The 17,690-nt window shown below is 38.2% G+C and overlaps 2 protein-coding genes across 4 annotated transcripts in view; one reads left to right on the plus strand and one right to left on the minus strand.

The window, feature by feature from the left end:
* LOC111874921 (amidophosphoribosyltransferase) overlaps positions 1 to 6,309 on the plus strand; it is a 29,204-nt gene extending 22,895 nt beyond the window's left edge. For all 3 annotated transcript variants that reach the window (XM_023870795.1, XM_033755652.1, XM_033755651.1), the window contains 4 exons: positions 2,965 to 3,092; positions 3,840 to 4,061; positions 4,886 to 5,006; positions 5,266 to 6,309. In XM_023870795.1, coding sequence (XP_023726563.1) covers positions 2,965 to 3,092; positions 3,840 to 4,061; positions 4,886 to 5,006; positions 5,266 to 5,405 — 611 coding nt within the window. In that variant the 3' untranslated portion in view covers positions 5,406 to 6,309. The remainder of the gene's footprint in view (positions 1 to 2,964; positions 3,093 to 3,839; positions 4,062 to 4,885; positions 5,007 to 5,265) is intronic.
* Positions 6,310 to 14,761: 8,452 nt separating this feature from the next.
* The window catches only part of LOC111874923 (nucleoporin p54), a 28,361-nt gene continuing 25,432 nt past the window's right edge, over positions 14,762 to 17,690 (minus strand). The window contains exons 9-11 of the mRNA XM_023870797.2: positions 16,708 to 16,827; positions 16,119 to 16,229; positions 14,762 to 15,715 (exon numbers count right to left, since the gene is read on the minus strand). Of these exons, the coding sequence (XP_023726565.1) occupies positions 15,602 to 15,715; positions 16,119 to 16,229; positions 16,708 to 16,827 (345 nt within the window). The 3' untranslated portion in view covers positions 14,762 to 15,601. The remainder of the gene's footprint in view (positions 15,716 to 16,118; positions 16,230 to 16,707; positions 16,828 to 17,690) is intronic.

Here is a 17,690-nt window from a genome sequence, read left to right on the forward strand (position 1 = left end):
TTTTAACATGTTTTATACAATCTGTAAATTACAATATCTGATTCTATATTCTTTAGAGAAAAAAAAAACAGCGTTTATTTCGTTCGTTTATCACAGAAATTGCAGAAATAGGAGCAAATTTAGTAAGTGACTACAGTTTTTACGGATTTCTAATCGCGGGTATTTAAATATATTGCGTACGGCTAACTTTACCGGAATTTAAATGCCCGTAGGATAAGCGTTAAACTAATCAAATAAGACATTCATTTCTCTAGGTTATGGTTTTTTGGAATACAAAACTGTGTAATTCATTAGGTGAGTATGAACATTTTGCAGGCACTTGGTACCACCATTTTCAGGGTAGACAAGTGACTCCTTTATTCTAAAGATGGAGGCAGCAGGTTCCTCCAAAATGACACCAGTGTGTTGAACTGCATGGTGTCACATCTCAGAAGACTGTAATCTTGATGTTGGTGCTGTAAGAACCTCAGATCTCATACAGTTTGATCTGTGATTCTTGAAATGTTAATCAGCAGTAGGTTTTCTGACAGCTCCTGCCTTGTCTCTCTCAAATTGTGCACTACAGATAATAGTCTGCAGGTGTAACTGATACTAGCATGCCTGAATATTGTTTCAGGTGTAACTGATACTAGCATGCCTGAATATTGTTTATTTCTGATATTAAAAATTAAAGATGACAGAAAATTACACAAAGTGTTTGCAGTTAAAAATAATTCACAGACATCTGAGGGCTGCAGTAAGTAGCCTCAGAATATTCATGCCCTCTTCCTAACATGAGAGTCTGATTACACCATTATATTCCATAGAATGTGAGAAGGAGAAAAACTGTTTAGTTCTTAAAGGAAATAAGAATGAAAATATTATAAGGTTATTCAATGGTAATTATTTCAGGTATGTTAAAATATATGTGTATAATCCTCCCAAAATACAAGGTGGTTCAAATATGACCAGGATTGATTAAAAAAAAAAAAAACATAATTGCCAAACACTTACTTGCACATGTCAGTCTTCAACGTACTCCCCTCCGGAGTCAACACATTTTTTCCAACTTTCTGGAAGCATCCTGATGCCCCCCCACCAAAAAAAAAGACTTGTGGTTGGCGGCATATCCACTCCCGAACAGTCTGGATGATGGCGTCGTCCACAAATCACATGCTTTGCAAGTCTGATTGAGCCTTCTGAACAGGTAGAAATCACTTGGGGCCAAATCGGGACTGTACGGCGGATGTGTCAGAAGGTTCCAGTTCAGTTTCCAAAGGGTTTCTATTGTTGTTTTGGCCGTATGGGGGCATGCATTGTCTTGGAGGAAGGCTACCCGCTTTCCACCTGTCTTCCGCTTGGATCGGATCTTTTCCTTCACGTCTGTTGCCAGGAGGTCTGAGTAATAACCTGCATTGACTGTTCTGGCATCTGTCAGAAAGTCTACATGGATAACCCCCTGCCAGTCCCAGAAGAACGTTGCCATCACTTTTCCTGCTGAACGGCTCCTACGCACTCTGTTGGGTTTGGGAGAACTGGTATGCCGCCACTCGCGTGATGACTGCTGGGACTCGGGAATGAAGTAGTGCACTCACGTTTCATCGGTGGTCACTGTAGACTTCAAAAATGCATCACCTTCATCTTCAAACTGCTGTAGGAGATAACTGGCAACTTGCATGTGCACCATTTTGTTCACGTTCGTCGAAGTGCATGGTACCCACCATGCATTCACCTTGCGATAGTGCAGGTGGTATTTCACGATGTCTTCTACACTACCAACACTGATGGACAGCATGACTCCAAGTTCCTTGATAGTGATGCGCCTATTCTCATGAATAAGCACGTCTGCACGATCAATATTTGGCTCGGTGATGGATGTTCACGGCCGAGGATCATGCGGTTCATTCTCCACATGCTCTCTGCCTTCTCTGAAGCACTTATACCACTCAAACACACGGGTCCGTGAGAGACACTCTTCCCCATACTGTTGTTGGAGTCTCTGGTGAATTTCAGCGGACGGGACGTTTTCTCCAACGAGGAACTTGATCACAATGCGTTGTTCCACGGTCCGTGGTAACTTCTGTACGCTCATTCCTCTAGCAACTCCCAGACAGCACTGAACAGGTTCTAACCCTAACAGGAAGGAGAGTGGAGGTTGTGGCTACAATTTCAAGGTCGCACAGCTGCTGCGCAGTGCGGCTTGTTTACACAAAAATCAGTCCCGGTCATATTTGAACCACCTAGTACTACTAATTTATCCAATGATCTAGAGAGCTTTGCTGGTGGAAGCATAAGCTCTTGGTAGCACCACCCATGCCAGACAGGTTGGGGGGTGGAGATCAGACAAAGTGTAGTCCTTGGTCATCCAGGTTGGGCATGGGGCTGACAACCCCTCCACAGAAAAATCTGCTGTTACAAAACTTTCAGAGCCTGTGGAGGAGGCCAAGATCCCCACACAGGGTTATAGCACCAGTAAAGAAAAATAAGAAAAAAGAAAAGAAGTACACACACAATAAATATATATATATATAATACATATTGCTGACCAATTTATTAAACATTGATGTTTAACTGACCACCAGATGAGAAATAGTGAAATAGAACAAATTGGATTGAATCTGAAATCGAGAATCAGATTTCACATTTATTACTGCTTGAGTTTTCATCTGATTAGCCTGTGTACTATGCTAGGAATTGTGGCCACGCCATAGCTCAAGCAGTTATTCACTGGCTTCCCACTGTGGTGGCCCGGGTCTGGTAAAGTGGGATTTGTGGTGGACAAAGTGGTGCTGGGGCAGGTTTTCTCCAAGTACTTCAGTTTCCCTTACCAATCTTCATTCCACCAATCGCTCCACAATACCCTCACCTATCATCTGGGGCTGGTACAATAGGCCAGAAGTAGCCGCAGTACAAGGGACTTAGTCCCACCCCACTAGCAATAAAAAAAAGCTAGGAGTTTAATTAAGCTGTTGATTTTATTTTCAGGGCAGATGGTGTATTCTGTGAGGATGCAGTGTGGACGAGTATTAGCAAGGGAGGCATGCATAAATGCCGACATTGTTAGCTCAGTTCCCGAATCAGGAACTGCAGCTGCTCATGGCTTCTCAAAGGAGGTGTGTGAGACTTCACAATTAGACTGATGAGAGAGAAGTGACTGGATGTTCATATCGTCAGAGAAGTCATATTAATGAAGCACCACATGTTAACATGGTAGAAGGTTCCAATTCTTATTTGAAGCCAAATGGAAGAAGTAAAGAGGATTTGAGTTCGCAGTGTTGTAGAAAGAACTTTATCTTAAATGAACTGCTTAATAAAATTGTAGCAACTGTCTCTGAGGTGTATTTGAAAAGTAAGCCAGCTCTTTACCATTGGAAAGTTATGTTGGGCAAAGTAAATCTTTCGATTTCGGGAACAGCAGACATGTCCTATCCCAGAGGATTCCAATCTTAAATTATTTTGTCTCTTTTACTATTGTAGCATGTTTAGTTGAGGCTCTATGCTACAAGCTAGAAGGTCGCTGGTTCAGGTCCCGATGAGGTCATTGGATTTTTCAGTTGACCTAATCCTTCCAGCTGCACTATGGCCCTTAGGTCGACTCAGCCTCTAACAGAAATGAGTATCAGGAATATTCTTGGAATATTCTTGGGAGTAAAGGGTGGCTGGCATGTATGGCTGACAACCTTACCACCATCTATGAGCAGATTGTCTAGAAAATGTGGAAGCCTCAACATCTTGCAACCTTATGGGCCTCCACGTGCTGTTAGAGGAATACCTTTACTTTTTTTTTCTTTCTTTCTTTATCTTTGCTGTATGTTGGCATTTTAGGTGATGGTGAATTTACCATGATTTTTTGCTTTCAGTCAAAGATACCTTTTGCAGAGGTGCTTTGTAAAAATCGCTATGTGGGGAGGACATTCATTCAGCCCAGCACACGGCTTAGGCAGCTCGGTGTAGCTAAGAAGTTTGGGGCCCTGTCAGAAAATGTATGTGGCAAGAAGCTGATTCTGATTGACGACTCCATCGTTCGGGGCAATACTATCGGTCCTATAATTAAGCTGCTGAGAGATGCTGGTGCAAAGGAGGTAAGAATATATTCCTTTACCAACTGCTGAATTAAGATTACAATTTGAAGAAAAAGTATAAATTAAAACAATATCTTGTGCAGTTTTCAGATAACTGATTATCAACTAACTAATATCACAATAAAATGTAACAATTGAACAAATATATTATCAGTTTTTTTTTGTTGTCATTCGTTGTTACCCTGCCTTGCCTGTTATGCCCCCCCTCCCCACAAGGAGTCATCTTTTATGAATACTACAGAAAACAATTGATTACTATATTCTTTATTGTTGTAATAATTTTAAAGTTCATCAGGGGTTGCAGTCTGTGCCTTACTTTGTATTTAGATGTACGTGCCCAGTTTGTATTTACAGTCACTAATATTAGTGGGTCATCAGTTAAACTTTTTTTAGGAGTTCTGTACTAAAATTCTTTGGAACATTTACATTTTTAATATAAAGGTTTAAGTCTCTTGTGCTTTGTTTTATTTTGATATTAATTATGGTTTCTTGTGTCAGATGTTTTCTGCAGTGTGATTGATAGGAGACTTATTTTTGTTATGTTTCTTATTTATTTGTTTTTCAATTTAGAAATGCCCTGTCTGTTAAAATCCCCAATATGGGAATCGTAACTGAATGTTATGCTTTAACAAAAATGATTTTGAAATTCAGAATTAGATTTCATACTAAGAACAGATTAATAACTATATGTTAAATAAACAAAGTGCCCTTCATTTGTTATGCTGTTAATTTTGAGAATTAGTGGTTAATGTGACCCTTCTACCTGCCATTTCTGAACAGCAACAGTTTGTGAAAAAATTGTAAGAAATTGTTTTTTATTTCAGGTTCATGTAAGAGTGGCATCACCTCCTCTTCTCTACCCTTGCTACATGGGTATTAACATTCCAACACGTGAAGAACTTATTGCAAACAAATTGGACCCTGTAAAGTTGGCGAGACATGTTGGTAAGTAAAATCAAATCTATTTTTAAGATGGAGGTCGCATGTTTCTCCAAAACTTCATAAACATTTACCATATTGCATTATGTCACATTCTGGAAGACTCTTATCATCATAATCACCACTGTGAGAACACAGTATCTCAAAGCAGGTAGAAATGTGAGTATGTGTGGTCTCTGAAGAGAACATATTTGAGATCAATACCGATCAGATCAGATCAGATAAAATCATGAGGTACCATAAATTACAATTTTGTGCTTTTCAGGAGCGGATAGTCTAGCATACCTTTCAGTAGAAGGTTTGGTTCAGGCTGTGACATACGGGATTGCGGAGAAGAATGCAAGTAAAGTTGGTCACTGTACAGCCTGCCTTACAGGGAACTACCCAGAGAAACTTGAGTGGTAGCAGATAGCAGCAACCAGATTGAACCTTACCTCACTCAGTCCCCTTATCACATAAGACAGCAATGGTTGTTCATGAGGCAGGATATAATTCGGTTGCGTGAAACTTTCATACCATAGGTGACAGGAAAGAATGCTGTGGCATAAGGTATGGTTAAAACATATTGACACTTTTATAAGGTCCTAGCCAAAGACCCTTCAAAATAAGTCTAAAGGTTTGTGACAGGTGTGCCAAGACTTTTTCATTGTCTTGTGTTTTGTTAAGAAATGCAACTTTTCTGCTTCAGTCTTCATGTATAATTGTGAAACCTACTTTGTTGGGTCCATTCACTTTGTCTAATCCCTGCCCAAGGATAGACCCAAAAGTAGGTTTCATACTTTTCCTGATGACATAAGCAGCTCCAGCTTCTGAAAAGTTTGTGGTTTATATGAGATATCTCATGCAATAGATACAGTTCTTTTTTATTTGTGGAATTTCTTTTGAAGTGTATGGTCAGACTCAAGTGTTGCACAATAGTGTCATCATAGAAGGAGAGGGAAATATATTCTTGTTTTATCACTTCCATTGGTTCCATGACAGTTGAAGAGCAGTGTGCAGAATGCAGAGTAAACTTACCGCATCTGTGGAGTGGAGTCCCTCTTATAAAGCCAATAGTTCCTCAGCAGGTTAAGGAATTTCAAGCTACTATGAAATCTGGAGGTTTATTATCATGTTCACAAGAGCCCTGTCTCCAGTCCATGCATCACATCCTCCTCTGTAGTGCCCTAACTAAAACCATGTATGCATTGCTTATCCGTACCATGCATACAACATGTCACATATTATCAATCTTTATTTTATTAGATGGGAATTTTACATTTATGGTGATAATGGAAGGAACATTTTTTTAATGAAGAATCCAAAGGGTTAAATGTGTTTCATTTTGAAAATACCATTCAGTATTTCCATAACTTTTATCATCTGTACTGAATCTTAAAACAGATAGTTGGGTACCGTCCCATAATAGATACCAGTAACTTTGCTTGATTATGAGGACCACTGCCGTTTTACAACTTTTCATATGTATAATTCCACTGCTTGCAAACACTGATTCTGTCTGCCCCTTTGCTGTTGATTCGTAAAAAGTCTCAAAACACAGATCCCACAGCATCATATACTGCAATGTCACAGGGAGCTCAGACAAAAAAAGAAAAAAAAATAGAAGCTGTCCCTGTAACAGGCTGTGGAGACCCATAGGGTTGTGAGAGGTTGAGGCTCCCACATCTTCTCGACAGTCAGCTCACAGATGGCGGTGAGGTCAGCCTTACATGCCAGCTGCCCTTTACCCTCCAGAAAGCTCCAACTAAAGCTAAAATTAAGAGTGCCTGGAACTGTACCTCCACTCCCACATATGGCATTATGCTGTTTTGCTTAATTAAGCGTAGTGACAACTTTACCATACTGTAATTTCATACAATTTTGGGGTACTCTTAACACTGGAAGTGTGGGTTAACATCCTACTTGAGGCATATGTATTTTGATGTCCTGTGTAGTTAGTCTTGCAATTGATTCATCCCCTGTTGAACTTATGTCATATGTCTGAAAAATTCAGTATTTCAGAATTCTTGATATTAAAGGGACTGGCAGAATTAATGTGTGATGGCTGAATAAGTAAAATTTGGTGCATAAATGTATGTGAACCTTGTTCCTAGTAACAGACCAGCAAGAGTTCAGTGCTTAGCAACGATTTTGGTCCTTAAAGTTGGGAGAGTTCAGTCAGTATAATGACAGACTGTGGGATTGACTGTCGGAATTCGATTCCTGGCAGGGGGAAAGATTTTTCTCTTCTCCACAGCGTCCACACCAGCTCTGGGGCCCACCCAGCCTCCTGTCCAGTTGGTACTGGCAGCAGTTTCCCCAGGGGTAAAGCAAATGTAGTGTGAAGCTGACCACTCACCTTCGTCTAGTGCCAAGGCCAAGAATGTTGAAGCTATACCGCCCAGTCCTGCATGTGTTATTCGTGGCATAGTGGTTGATTGATTAACCCTTTCGCGCGGTGATTTAAATTCCGCTGNGCTTAGCTGGCTCAAAAAAATATTTATGGTCATCCCTCGAAACGACCACCAAGGTCAGTACGATAAAATGGAGTCAACTGGAGCGATAATACATGAAGGAATGAGTTCTTTTCCCTCCCCCACACACATCCGTATCGTCTCAGGGGGTGACCACAGTGTTCTGCCTTAATTCGTGACGTTTTTCTAAGAACTGGGTGCTATATACTGTGCGAAATCAATCGATCGTGCAAGAATAAATTTTTGGACATCCCTCTTCTAAGAATTCCAATTGAGTGTGTTAGTGTGGCCAGCTCAGGGCAATATGATATTATAAACACAGCACATATCACGTCTCTGCTGTTTATAACTTCATAGCAAAGAAAACACGCCTTCATAACAGTAGAACGCTCGCAATAGCCACAGGAAATTTGCTGCAAGACAGGCATATGTAACGATGACTTAGCGCTCTTAAACTCGTGCGTCATTAAATACAGTTCTCCTGACAACAGGCCAGCGAAAAATCTAACAATCTACAGCAAAACCATCAATTATTATGGGCGTTATAACATAGGTGTGCAGCTGGACGAAACATACACGTCGAACCCCCCCAGACGATTTAAATACCTTGACGAAACATACACGTCAAACCACGCTGAACGGTTAAGCACAGGGACAGTTATTCCAGACAACAGGGAAACAGTGGTTGATTATGTAGTGTTGCTTAGTTTCTCTCAGACAAAAGCAAATATCTTTTTGTATTCAAATAATGAAGGAAGAATGTCTTCAAATAAATATGGTGGTTATTGGTTGAATTTAGGGATCTAGGCAACCATGAAAAATACATATTTCCCAGGATGTAATGCCATATAGTCCAGTAGAAGTTCATCAATGTTTTTTTGGAGGAGCATATTGCCTACATCTTCAGATCTGTGCTTTCCACCTGCTTCTTGTTGGTTCCTTGCTAGTCCTCTTCAGCCCTGAGGATGAAGGCAGTGTGTTCCTACGAAATGTCAGATGTGTACTGGACTACACAGCATTACCTCCAAGAAGGTAGTACTCATGATAATTACATATTTGTTGTGTTTACCAAATGTATGACTAAATAATTCACAAACGAGTTACTTACAATTAATTGAAGATGCCTTATTGAGCGTTCTGTGAGTATGTGTAATATATGTCTGTTCATGTGGCATTCTGCTTATGTGATTGCACACAAGAGGGAAGTTTGGTATGAAAAGTTGAGACTGCCTTCTGTGGTGAGAGTATTTATGTTATACATGTAATTTATGATTTTTATTAATAAAACTTCGAGGAAGCTTAATTTTTATATAATTTTTCCACAATATTGGCTGTTATGCTAGAATAATATTAACTGGTATAATATTCTGAGTGGAGATTTTCATGTTAATTTATGACATTGTTTTTAAATTTTATGTATTTTATGTGCAAATGTTGCCTGTCAAAATAGAATGGGTAGTACTACAGTTCAAAGGAATGGTTATGTATTTGAATTATTAAGGGTTTTTTTAGCATTCTCTTACATTATGAAATTGTTCTAAGAGGTGGCAACAGCACTTTTAGTCCCAGAGAATTCTAACATCTTATTTTCTGTGGCAAGTAACATACTCTATAGAGTAACAATATAGGAAATATTAGACCCCCCCACCCCTCCCAAAAGCAAAGGGAGGAATAGTTTTATTTCACTGTCTTCCTCCTCCTCTTCTGACATTGTCTAATTTTTTGTAGACCTATGAACAGAAAGTCTCTAGCATCATCCCAGGTCCTGACTAAACAGTCTAGTTTTAGGTCATCCTGTGGGTGTCTTTTTCTTTAAGTTCCAATTCTAATGCCTTCGATATCATAGCCATTCTTTTTACATGGCTAAGCCATTAACAAATTCTGAATTCCACATTTTTATAAAGAAATTATGTTTCTAATTCTGTCCCTTCTTGTTTTCTCTTGATGCTTCTCAAGAACGTGATATCTTCCAAGGGTAAGGTTTAAACAGTGACAAGACAAAGTATGATAACCTTTGAGCTGTTAGAATGAATCAAGAAGGATTTATGTAAGCAAGATCTGAACCATCACCTGTTGCAGGGTCTGTAATTTGGGAAGTTGATATGGGTTCTAAAGGACACTTGAGTTCATGAAGGAGCAGTGCAAAGTAAGAAATAGTTGTCATTTCAGAATTTATTGATAATATAGTGCCTTAACATGTTCAGACAGTGTGTTAATATTGAAGATAATAAGTTTTATGAATCTTATAGTCTGCTAAAATTAGGTTTCTGCAGCAAAAATTATTTTATTTCATATAAGTCTGTTAAACTGTTAGCTTCAGTGATCCATAATAAATACAAAATGTTCTTGTAGGTGCTGATAGAAAACTAGCACACTTCAATGTTTCTGAACTAGTCCAATGTGTACATAATGGTAACACCACCAGTGTGAGACAAAATTAAAAAAAAATTCAAAAAAGTAAACAGTGTATTAAAGTTCAAGAGTGAACAAAACTGATGTCTGTCTAAAACATCTTTGAGGGTGTGCCATTATTGGATAAAAAGTTAGATTGTTAACCTTACCATCAGGAAGTTACGAGATTTTATTTTGAATGCATAATGTGGACCAAAATCACCATACCAGAGATCTTGTTGAACTCCCAATACGTTTTTTTTTTCATAAGGTTAATGGTTGTAGTGCAGAAAGAGACAATAACTCCACATTGCTGATTTATAAAATGTTAACACTTCCAATACTGAATTGTGATAAACCCCTTTACTTATGGCTGTTGGGCTTGCTGGTATCTGCCCACATGTTAACTACATGATCTGACATGTTGAATCTTACTGAATGTCAGTGCTGATTCCGTCAAGTGGCTGGCTGTCACTCCCTTGTACGTAAATGTCATTTCTCCAACAGATATCATTCAGGAGCTGAAAATTATGCAAAGTAGTATGCAGTAGTTCATTGCTTTTACGGTTTATTTACCATTATCGTCAGTACTTCAAGCAGTGAGTATATATATTACTGATTAGTTGGATTATTAAGCGTAGGTTGCTAAGTATGAAAGAGTTGATACACAGTGAATGTCAATTCTTTGTCATCCCCTCCGCCCATTTTCATTGCAAGTTTAGTAAATTCAAGTGGTTGGCTCAGCAGGTAAAACCCCAGGATGTGGGCATGACACTGAATGAATCAATTTCTGACCTTGATTCACCTATTCTCTATGTGGCTACATTAGTGATAATGCCTGATAGAAGGGACACAGCTTAATATGAGCTCAAGCACATCCCCAGGGTGTCAGCAGGATCTGGCCTGTGGCTGCAGTATTACATGTAAAAAAAAACTGAATCATGCTGTATCAACAACAAATGTTGTATGAAGCAGTAAATGACATATGGCAGAATTGTGCAAACATTAAGGTCTGCAGGTAAAGTACTGGCTTTTTATGCAAAGAGCTCTGGTTTCATAAGGGCTGAATCCAGCACAAATTTTTCTGCATACCCCTCTCTCACCTTCAGAAATTAAATTAACTGTGTGAATTATGGAATGGAAAGCTCTTGCCATGGTATCAATTCCAAGTTAAAGCTGCAGTTCCTTCTGTCAGTCATTTTCATTATCATGTAACATGTGGTGCAGATGATTTTAATGTGAGCAGGGCACAGAAAACAGTTCGACAAATTTCCTTTTTTCAAATTCACATGTACATGTTACTTTTTCACTGATATAGCACGAGAAAAGTTTGCGGGTTGTCATGTTGCTACAGCTGTTAACAGTCTTGAATCTGTTACAGTGTGTAGGCTACAATCTTGGAAAATTTTTCACTATTAAATTTTGTACTTAACATTTTCCATGATGAAGTATTTATGAAAATATGTCTTATACTACCTTTGTATGAACAGAACTACATATGATATCTTGAATTATGAAAAGGTGTCAAGGTTGTTTACTGACACTGTCAAATTCCAGAAGTGTTCATATTAAAAGTGGTCTCATTGTTTTTAAGCTGCCTGCTTAACTGCAACATGAGAGTTACTTAGTTAATACCTGAGGTAATACATGAGATTACATATAGTGTGAGAATTATTTAAAAGGTGCAGGCATCCATTGTTAATAGCACTGTATATTATTGGTACCATTAATATGGACAGGGCTGAAAGATGTGCCAGTGATATTCGCGTAGTTTGTTGCCGGCCTCATACTCATGTTTGCAGGTTATTGTTTTTGTACACTTAGAATTGTTTTAAAAAGCTTTGATTTGGATAGGCAGATGCACAAAAGAATAAAGTTAATATATATTGCTTAAAATCCGAACATTTATATTACTATATGCCAAAGGGTTGTGGCACAATGATTGAATTTGTCAAATTTTCATTGCAACACAGACAGAACCATAGCGTAAGACTCTGCATGTGTAACTGTTGTATCAGTAAACTCTGCTAGGAAATGAAGGGACACTAATTTTATGCTGTTTGTAACAGTCTTCAGTTTTGTTACTGGAGATATTGCATTGTCTGCGGAAGCTGTTACAGTGTAACAGATCAGGATGGGGAAGACTGTGATCAAATGAACAGTTTACTTCTCATGCATGTCTAGTGACTAACATGTGACAGTATATATAATAAGTATAGTGATCCAAATGCAGATACGAAGGATCCAAGAATTAAAACTAAAATAAATGCCAGTATACTGGCTATATGAAACACATAAATTTCCTAATGATACTAATGAATGTAGCTTGAAATCATTTTGTTTTTAATGAAACTATTAAAGTCCTTGATGACATTCGTTTGAAGATAGACATTCAAATCTAGAATCATTCAGTAAGATTGTACACAAAGGCCATTTTTCTAATGGAAGTGTTAATTTAGTACACTAGTGGACAGCACTATTTGTATATGACACAGGATTCTTTTATATTCACATACATCCCTTTCTTGGAGTTGATTTTTTGGGGGGGGTTGCTGAAACTTCTATTTTGATGTGGAAACAAAATTTTGGGCTTTTGTGCATCCGTCAAAAGGCCTTCACTCAAATACATTTCTAAGTCTAGAAGAAGCTCAACATAAATAGACTTAATAACAGATCTGAGATACATCCATCCATCCATCCAGTCTAAGTGATTTTGTAGTTTTTGTGTGTATGAAGAAATGATAATTAGCATGTGAATTAATGCCCAGAGAACGGTAAGTTTTGGACTGATTGTATGCAGAAGTATGTCCAGAATGGCTTCGAGGCCCTCATATTCTTACCAGGACAGTGTAAGGGTAGTCCACCCTTGGATATTGGAATGTGGATTCTTAGATATAGGTACCTCTATCTGTTCATTTATAAGTACATTCCCATTAGAGATTGTAGTAAAATTTGTTATATGTCTGACAAATCTAGGAATGGTGTGTCATGTTTTATATTGTATGTAAGGAAAATATTTCTTATATTTCATTCATTCAATTACATATAGTAAATAAAGCAAACATTTGTTTTCCTATATTAAATATAATTTCCCATCTCATTTCCACCCTCTAATCCTTAGAAACTTTATTATACATTTATTGTTTGTGTAAAATGAAGGGAAGATGGTCATCTGGTGTGCACCCATGTCATGGGACCAAGTCTAAAAGATATTTAGAATCTGCTTGCCAATATGGGCTAGTGGTCAGAGTTCCTGTCTACAGATCCAGAGGTCCCGGGTTGGATTCCCAGTACTACCAGATTTTCTGAGAAATTGTGGGTCTGAAATGGGGTTCACTCAGCCCCGTAAGCCTCATTGAGGAGTTACTTGAATGGAAAAGTAGTGGCTCCAGTCTGGAAAACCGAGATTAATGGCCATGGGGATCCATTGTGCTGACCACATGACACCTCCTATCCACAAAAAGTTGGCACTAACTTTCCCGATAAGTGGAAGGCACTCGGTCAGTATAGTTTGCTTGCAAACTAAGACCGGGGGGGGTGTATATTTCTGATGGAGGATGAATTCACGCAACTGAATATGTTGCAGGAGATCAGGAAAATAGCCCTCTGGGATGTGTTGCCCTTTGGCAGGTACTGTTGTTTCATAGGAACTTGCTGCTTCAATCTTCAGAGTATATTCACTGCTGGGAGAACCTCAGATCTCGTGCTACAGGAGAGTTTCTCTTAACCTTTAAGAGGCGGGCCACTTAAATTCCCGTAATGGCAGCAGGCCAGAGTTAATTTAAATGTCCGCCATTGTAGAGTATTAAAAATTGTAAGCATGTTACTGAAAATGCTGTGATTTCTACAATTTTTGTGATAAANATCGAGAATTTATTTGTCGCGATATACGCCCGATACGCGACAGTATATAGAATCAGATATTGTAATTTACAGATTTTAGAATCTGTAAAAATTGTTACACTGATTCCAAAAAAATGTTTTTTCCCAATTTTGAGCATCTGTCCACAAATATGCATAAAGTTTCTGCACAAAACATTTCTGCAGTATAAATGCATGCTGCTGACATACTGTTTTACTATGTCTTATCTGGCAAAAGGGGAGGAAGTTTGTCTGTCCACAAATATGCATAAAGTTTCTGCACAAAACGTTTCTGCAGTATAAATGCATGCTGCTGACATACTGTCTTACTATGTCTTATCTGGCAAAAGGGGTGGAAGTTTATATTGCACATTCTCCAGTCACGTCAGAACCTTTCTGTATGCATGAGTGTGGGCGAAGTCTTATTGTACTTTGTCCTTCAGAAACTATGCCTGTTTATATCTCGGACTAAATGCACAGAGGTACTGTTCTTGGAATATCCCCGCAATTCCCCCTTGCTTCCTCGCCACTTTCAGAGTCGTCTGTACTGCATTCTGAATCGGTGTCATTTATCAGCGGCCTCTCAATTTTGGCTTCTACCATGCAAAATGGGGCCATGGTGGATAGTTGAAATTGTGATGTTTTATAAGCGTTAACGATTAGAGGAGGCCACTTGACATCACTGGACGACTTCTCTAATACGAGACTGAGGTGTCGTGTGTGCTCTTCGCGTGGGAAATGGAGTTACATCTGGACAAAGTGCATGAATTGCGACGTCTGACTGCATTCAGTTAGAAGACGCAGAAGGGAAGACTGTCTACTTATAAAGCGGATGCCCAAAAATAATGTAAGTAGAACAAGAATTTCTATCCTAAAATTAGATTTTAAAACACTGTGCGCACGTGTGGACTGCGTGTACCCATGCAGTGTCGCACAGCCACTCGGCTATACTTTAAAGGTCTCCATACGGTGTTGCTAGGCTCTTAAAAGTTAATTCAAATTGTTCTCCTTACAATAGTATTTCTAAAATTTAATTTAATTTCTCAATTGCATATATACTGTTTGTACTTCATTGTTTTTAATTTCAGTTCAGTTCAAGACAACTGGAGGGCAGGTAGCTCTCTGTTACACATACCCACGAAGAAACCCTGCACATGTGTGAGAGATACTGTACCTTGTCAGTGGTAAGTTTGTGATTCACAGATTACTACTAGTACAATTTATTCAGACATTATTACAGTGATACATATATTTATAGAATTGGCTACAGTTTGCCCTCAACACTGAAAAGCTGTATCCTTAATCTGTAGTTCTCTTCTGCATTGAAAAATATGTTTCTTCATATGTATATATAACACACATTGTTTCATGGTACAATTTCTATGTGAGCTTTCACAAAATATGTAAAGGAATGCATAATGGGAGAGTTGTTTCTGTCCAGATGTTTAAGTTCAGAAAGTATTCAACACATTTTAATGAAACTCAGTATTCAGTGTCAGCACTGCATATTACATACAAATCTAGTCCACAGCCCCACTTCAATACTGCTGAATTGGATCCAAACCAAAAGTGTTTGTAAATTTAATCTGAGTCCAGGAATTTCATACTTTACAAAGTTTAAGTAAATTTCTCTTTTAAATCAAGATTGAACACTGACTCATACCACTAGAAAATGCTCTTTCCCCTGTAATTTTGTATGCAGACATAAAGTGAAACCTTAGAATGATCTCTCATTTTGAAATACAACTATAAATGAGATAAAATAAAATGAACATAACTGAATTTAAAAAATTAGTGGTACATAATTGTGGAAAAATTACAATTTGAATATACAACTGAGTATAACATCATTCTTGAAGCCTGCAAGAAAAATTAATTTTTAAATATTCCATAATATCAGTGTTCTTGTAATAACCTAGTCATTCCTTCCTTGATAATCTTCAGTGTGGCCATGTCAGTCTGGATTGTTTCAATCAAGTGGGCCATACAATTCTGCTCTATAACCAGAAACTGAAATGTTATAAGAAGAAAACATTTTTAAATGATTTAGCAGAACAAACAGTAAAATCATGAAAATAGTGATTTCCCAGTTTAATGCTCAAGATTACCAATGTAAGGTCCTTCACATATCTCACAGTTATACTGTCAATAATTTTTAAGTATGCCTTTTGTCCTTGGAGTCTGATACATTTTATACATGTCAAAATCCTGAAGAGGAAACTGATTTTTCAATTTACAGTACACACAATTTTGCATCTTTCTGTTGCAAATGTGCCAAAAACCTACCTTTTGTTATAAAATGAGATGAGTTTGCTAAAAATGAAAATTACAGTTGCTTAGTTTTATCTTTATATTCTCTGGAACTTTATGTAACATCTGAGATGAGAATTAATGAATGCTGACAATGTCTCACCTGTTTAATATCTTCCTGTACAGACGGATCCATTGAGTAGCGCTCAACTTCTCTGTGTGCCGCCTCTTGTCTCTGCATTCGCATTTGTGACAGCAATTCACTTACTTGACCCTACAGACAGAAACCAAATTACTGTATAAGATTTGAGGTTTTCAAGGCGGTGACTATGAAGTATGTCATCTTCTGGGATGTGGCGCCATGTAGATACTTTGTAAACCGATGTTTCAGAGGAACATAGCATGCAGCCATCTGCTCACGCTTGTTCCTTGCATGCAGATTTTCATACCTGAAAATGGAGGTGATACATTCCTCCAAATAGTCATTTTACGCAATATCTACATGGCACCACATTCCAGAAGAGAGCATTCTTCAAATTACTGTACTTCACTACATCAAAATATTCTAGAAAGAATGTATGAAGATTACTGTCTTCTGGGATGTGACAGGTAAGTACAAACATTTCATGAGAACTTGCTGCCTCTAACTTCGGGGTTACCAAACTCCACATTCTATTAGACCATAATTTTAATATCCACCACTGTCAGAACTTGTCTGAAAAATGTGACATCTAATTTATTGTAAATTCTACCTTGAACTGTGCAGGAGCATGAAGCTGATTCTGAAGTGCCTCTAATTGACTCCTGAGCGCTTCCTCCTCAGGTTGTAGTGCGAGACCCACTTTTCGTGACACTTCCTGCTTTGCAAGGACCTGTTAACAACAAAAGAGTGGTAACTAAACTCATGCGAATGTTGCAACTGAACCTTGAAACATTAAGAAATATCAGAAATTCTGACTTATTTTTTGGAAAGAATTTCACACAGATATAAATGATTTCGAAGTTTTAATTGTGAAACCTCATAGATCAGATCACTTGAAAGACATGCAGCCCATCATCCTCTCCTATTATGGAGAGATCTCGAGAGAGGATGGGTAATGATGACAAGGTTCTGGGAACATTCATGCAGAATTGGAGGACCTATACCGTCGCCACAAACATGTCTGCTGCATGTCACATGTGATATTGAATGCATGTATTTATTCAGTTATGTGTATATAAAGTTACTTCTTATAATTTATTTCTTTAAATGATGCTGTATCATCACAATCATCACAATAATTATGTCAATGCTTTAGATGAAATCACCTTCTGGCCCCAAGCCCTAATTTCTGAAAATTCACAAAATCTCAATCCTTGTATCCAAATGAATATAGAAAGGATATGCATTTTGTTAGACTGTGTACAAATGTCTGCAAACACATGGACTGATATACAGGGTGTCCCAGGAGGAATGGACCAAACTTCGGGAGGGTGTTCCTTATGTTAAAGTATGCCAATATAACCCAAAACACCTATGTCCAAAGTTGAACGGTTACGGAGATAATGGCCAGAGAAGTGTCAAACTTTGACCGGTGTTACACACTTGTTGATTACAAAATACATATTAAAACTGGCAGGAATATGTGGATTCTGTAATGTTAATAATGTACGTAACATCAAACTAACTTGTGAGTGACGGAAAGCCATAAAATTGAAGTACGAAATACTCGCTCGCCATGTCATAATTGTCCTT

Source organism: Cryptotermes secundus, unplaced genomic scaffold, assembly GCF_002891405.2.
Source record: "Cryptotermes secundus unplaced genomic scaffold, Csec_1.0 scaffold595, whole genome shotgun sequence".
Taxonomy (NCBI): domain Eukaryota; kingdom Metazoa; phylum Arthropoda; class Insecta; order Blattodea; family Kalotermitidae; genus Cryptotermes; species Cryptotermes secundus.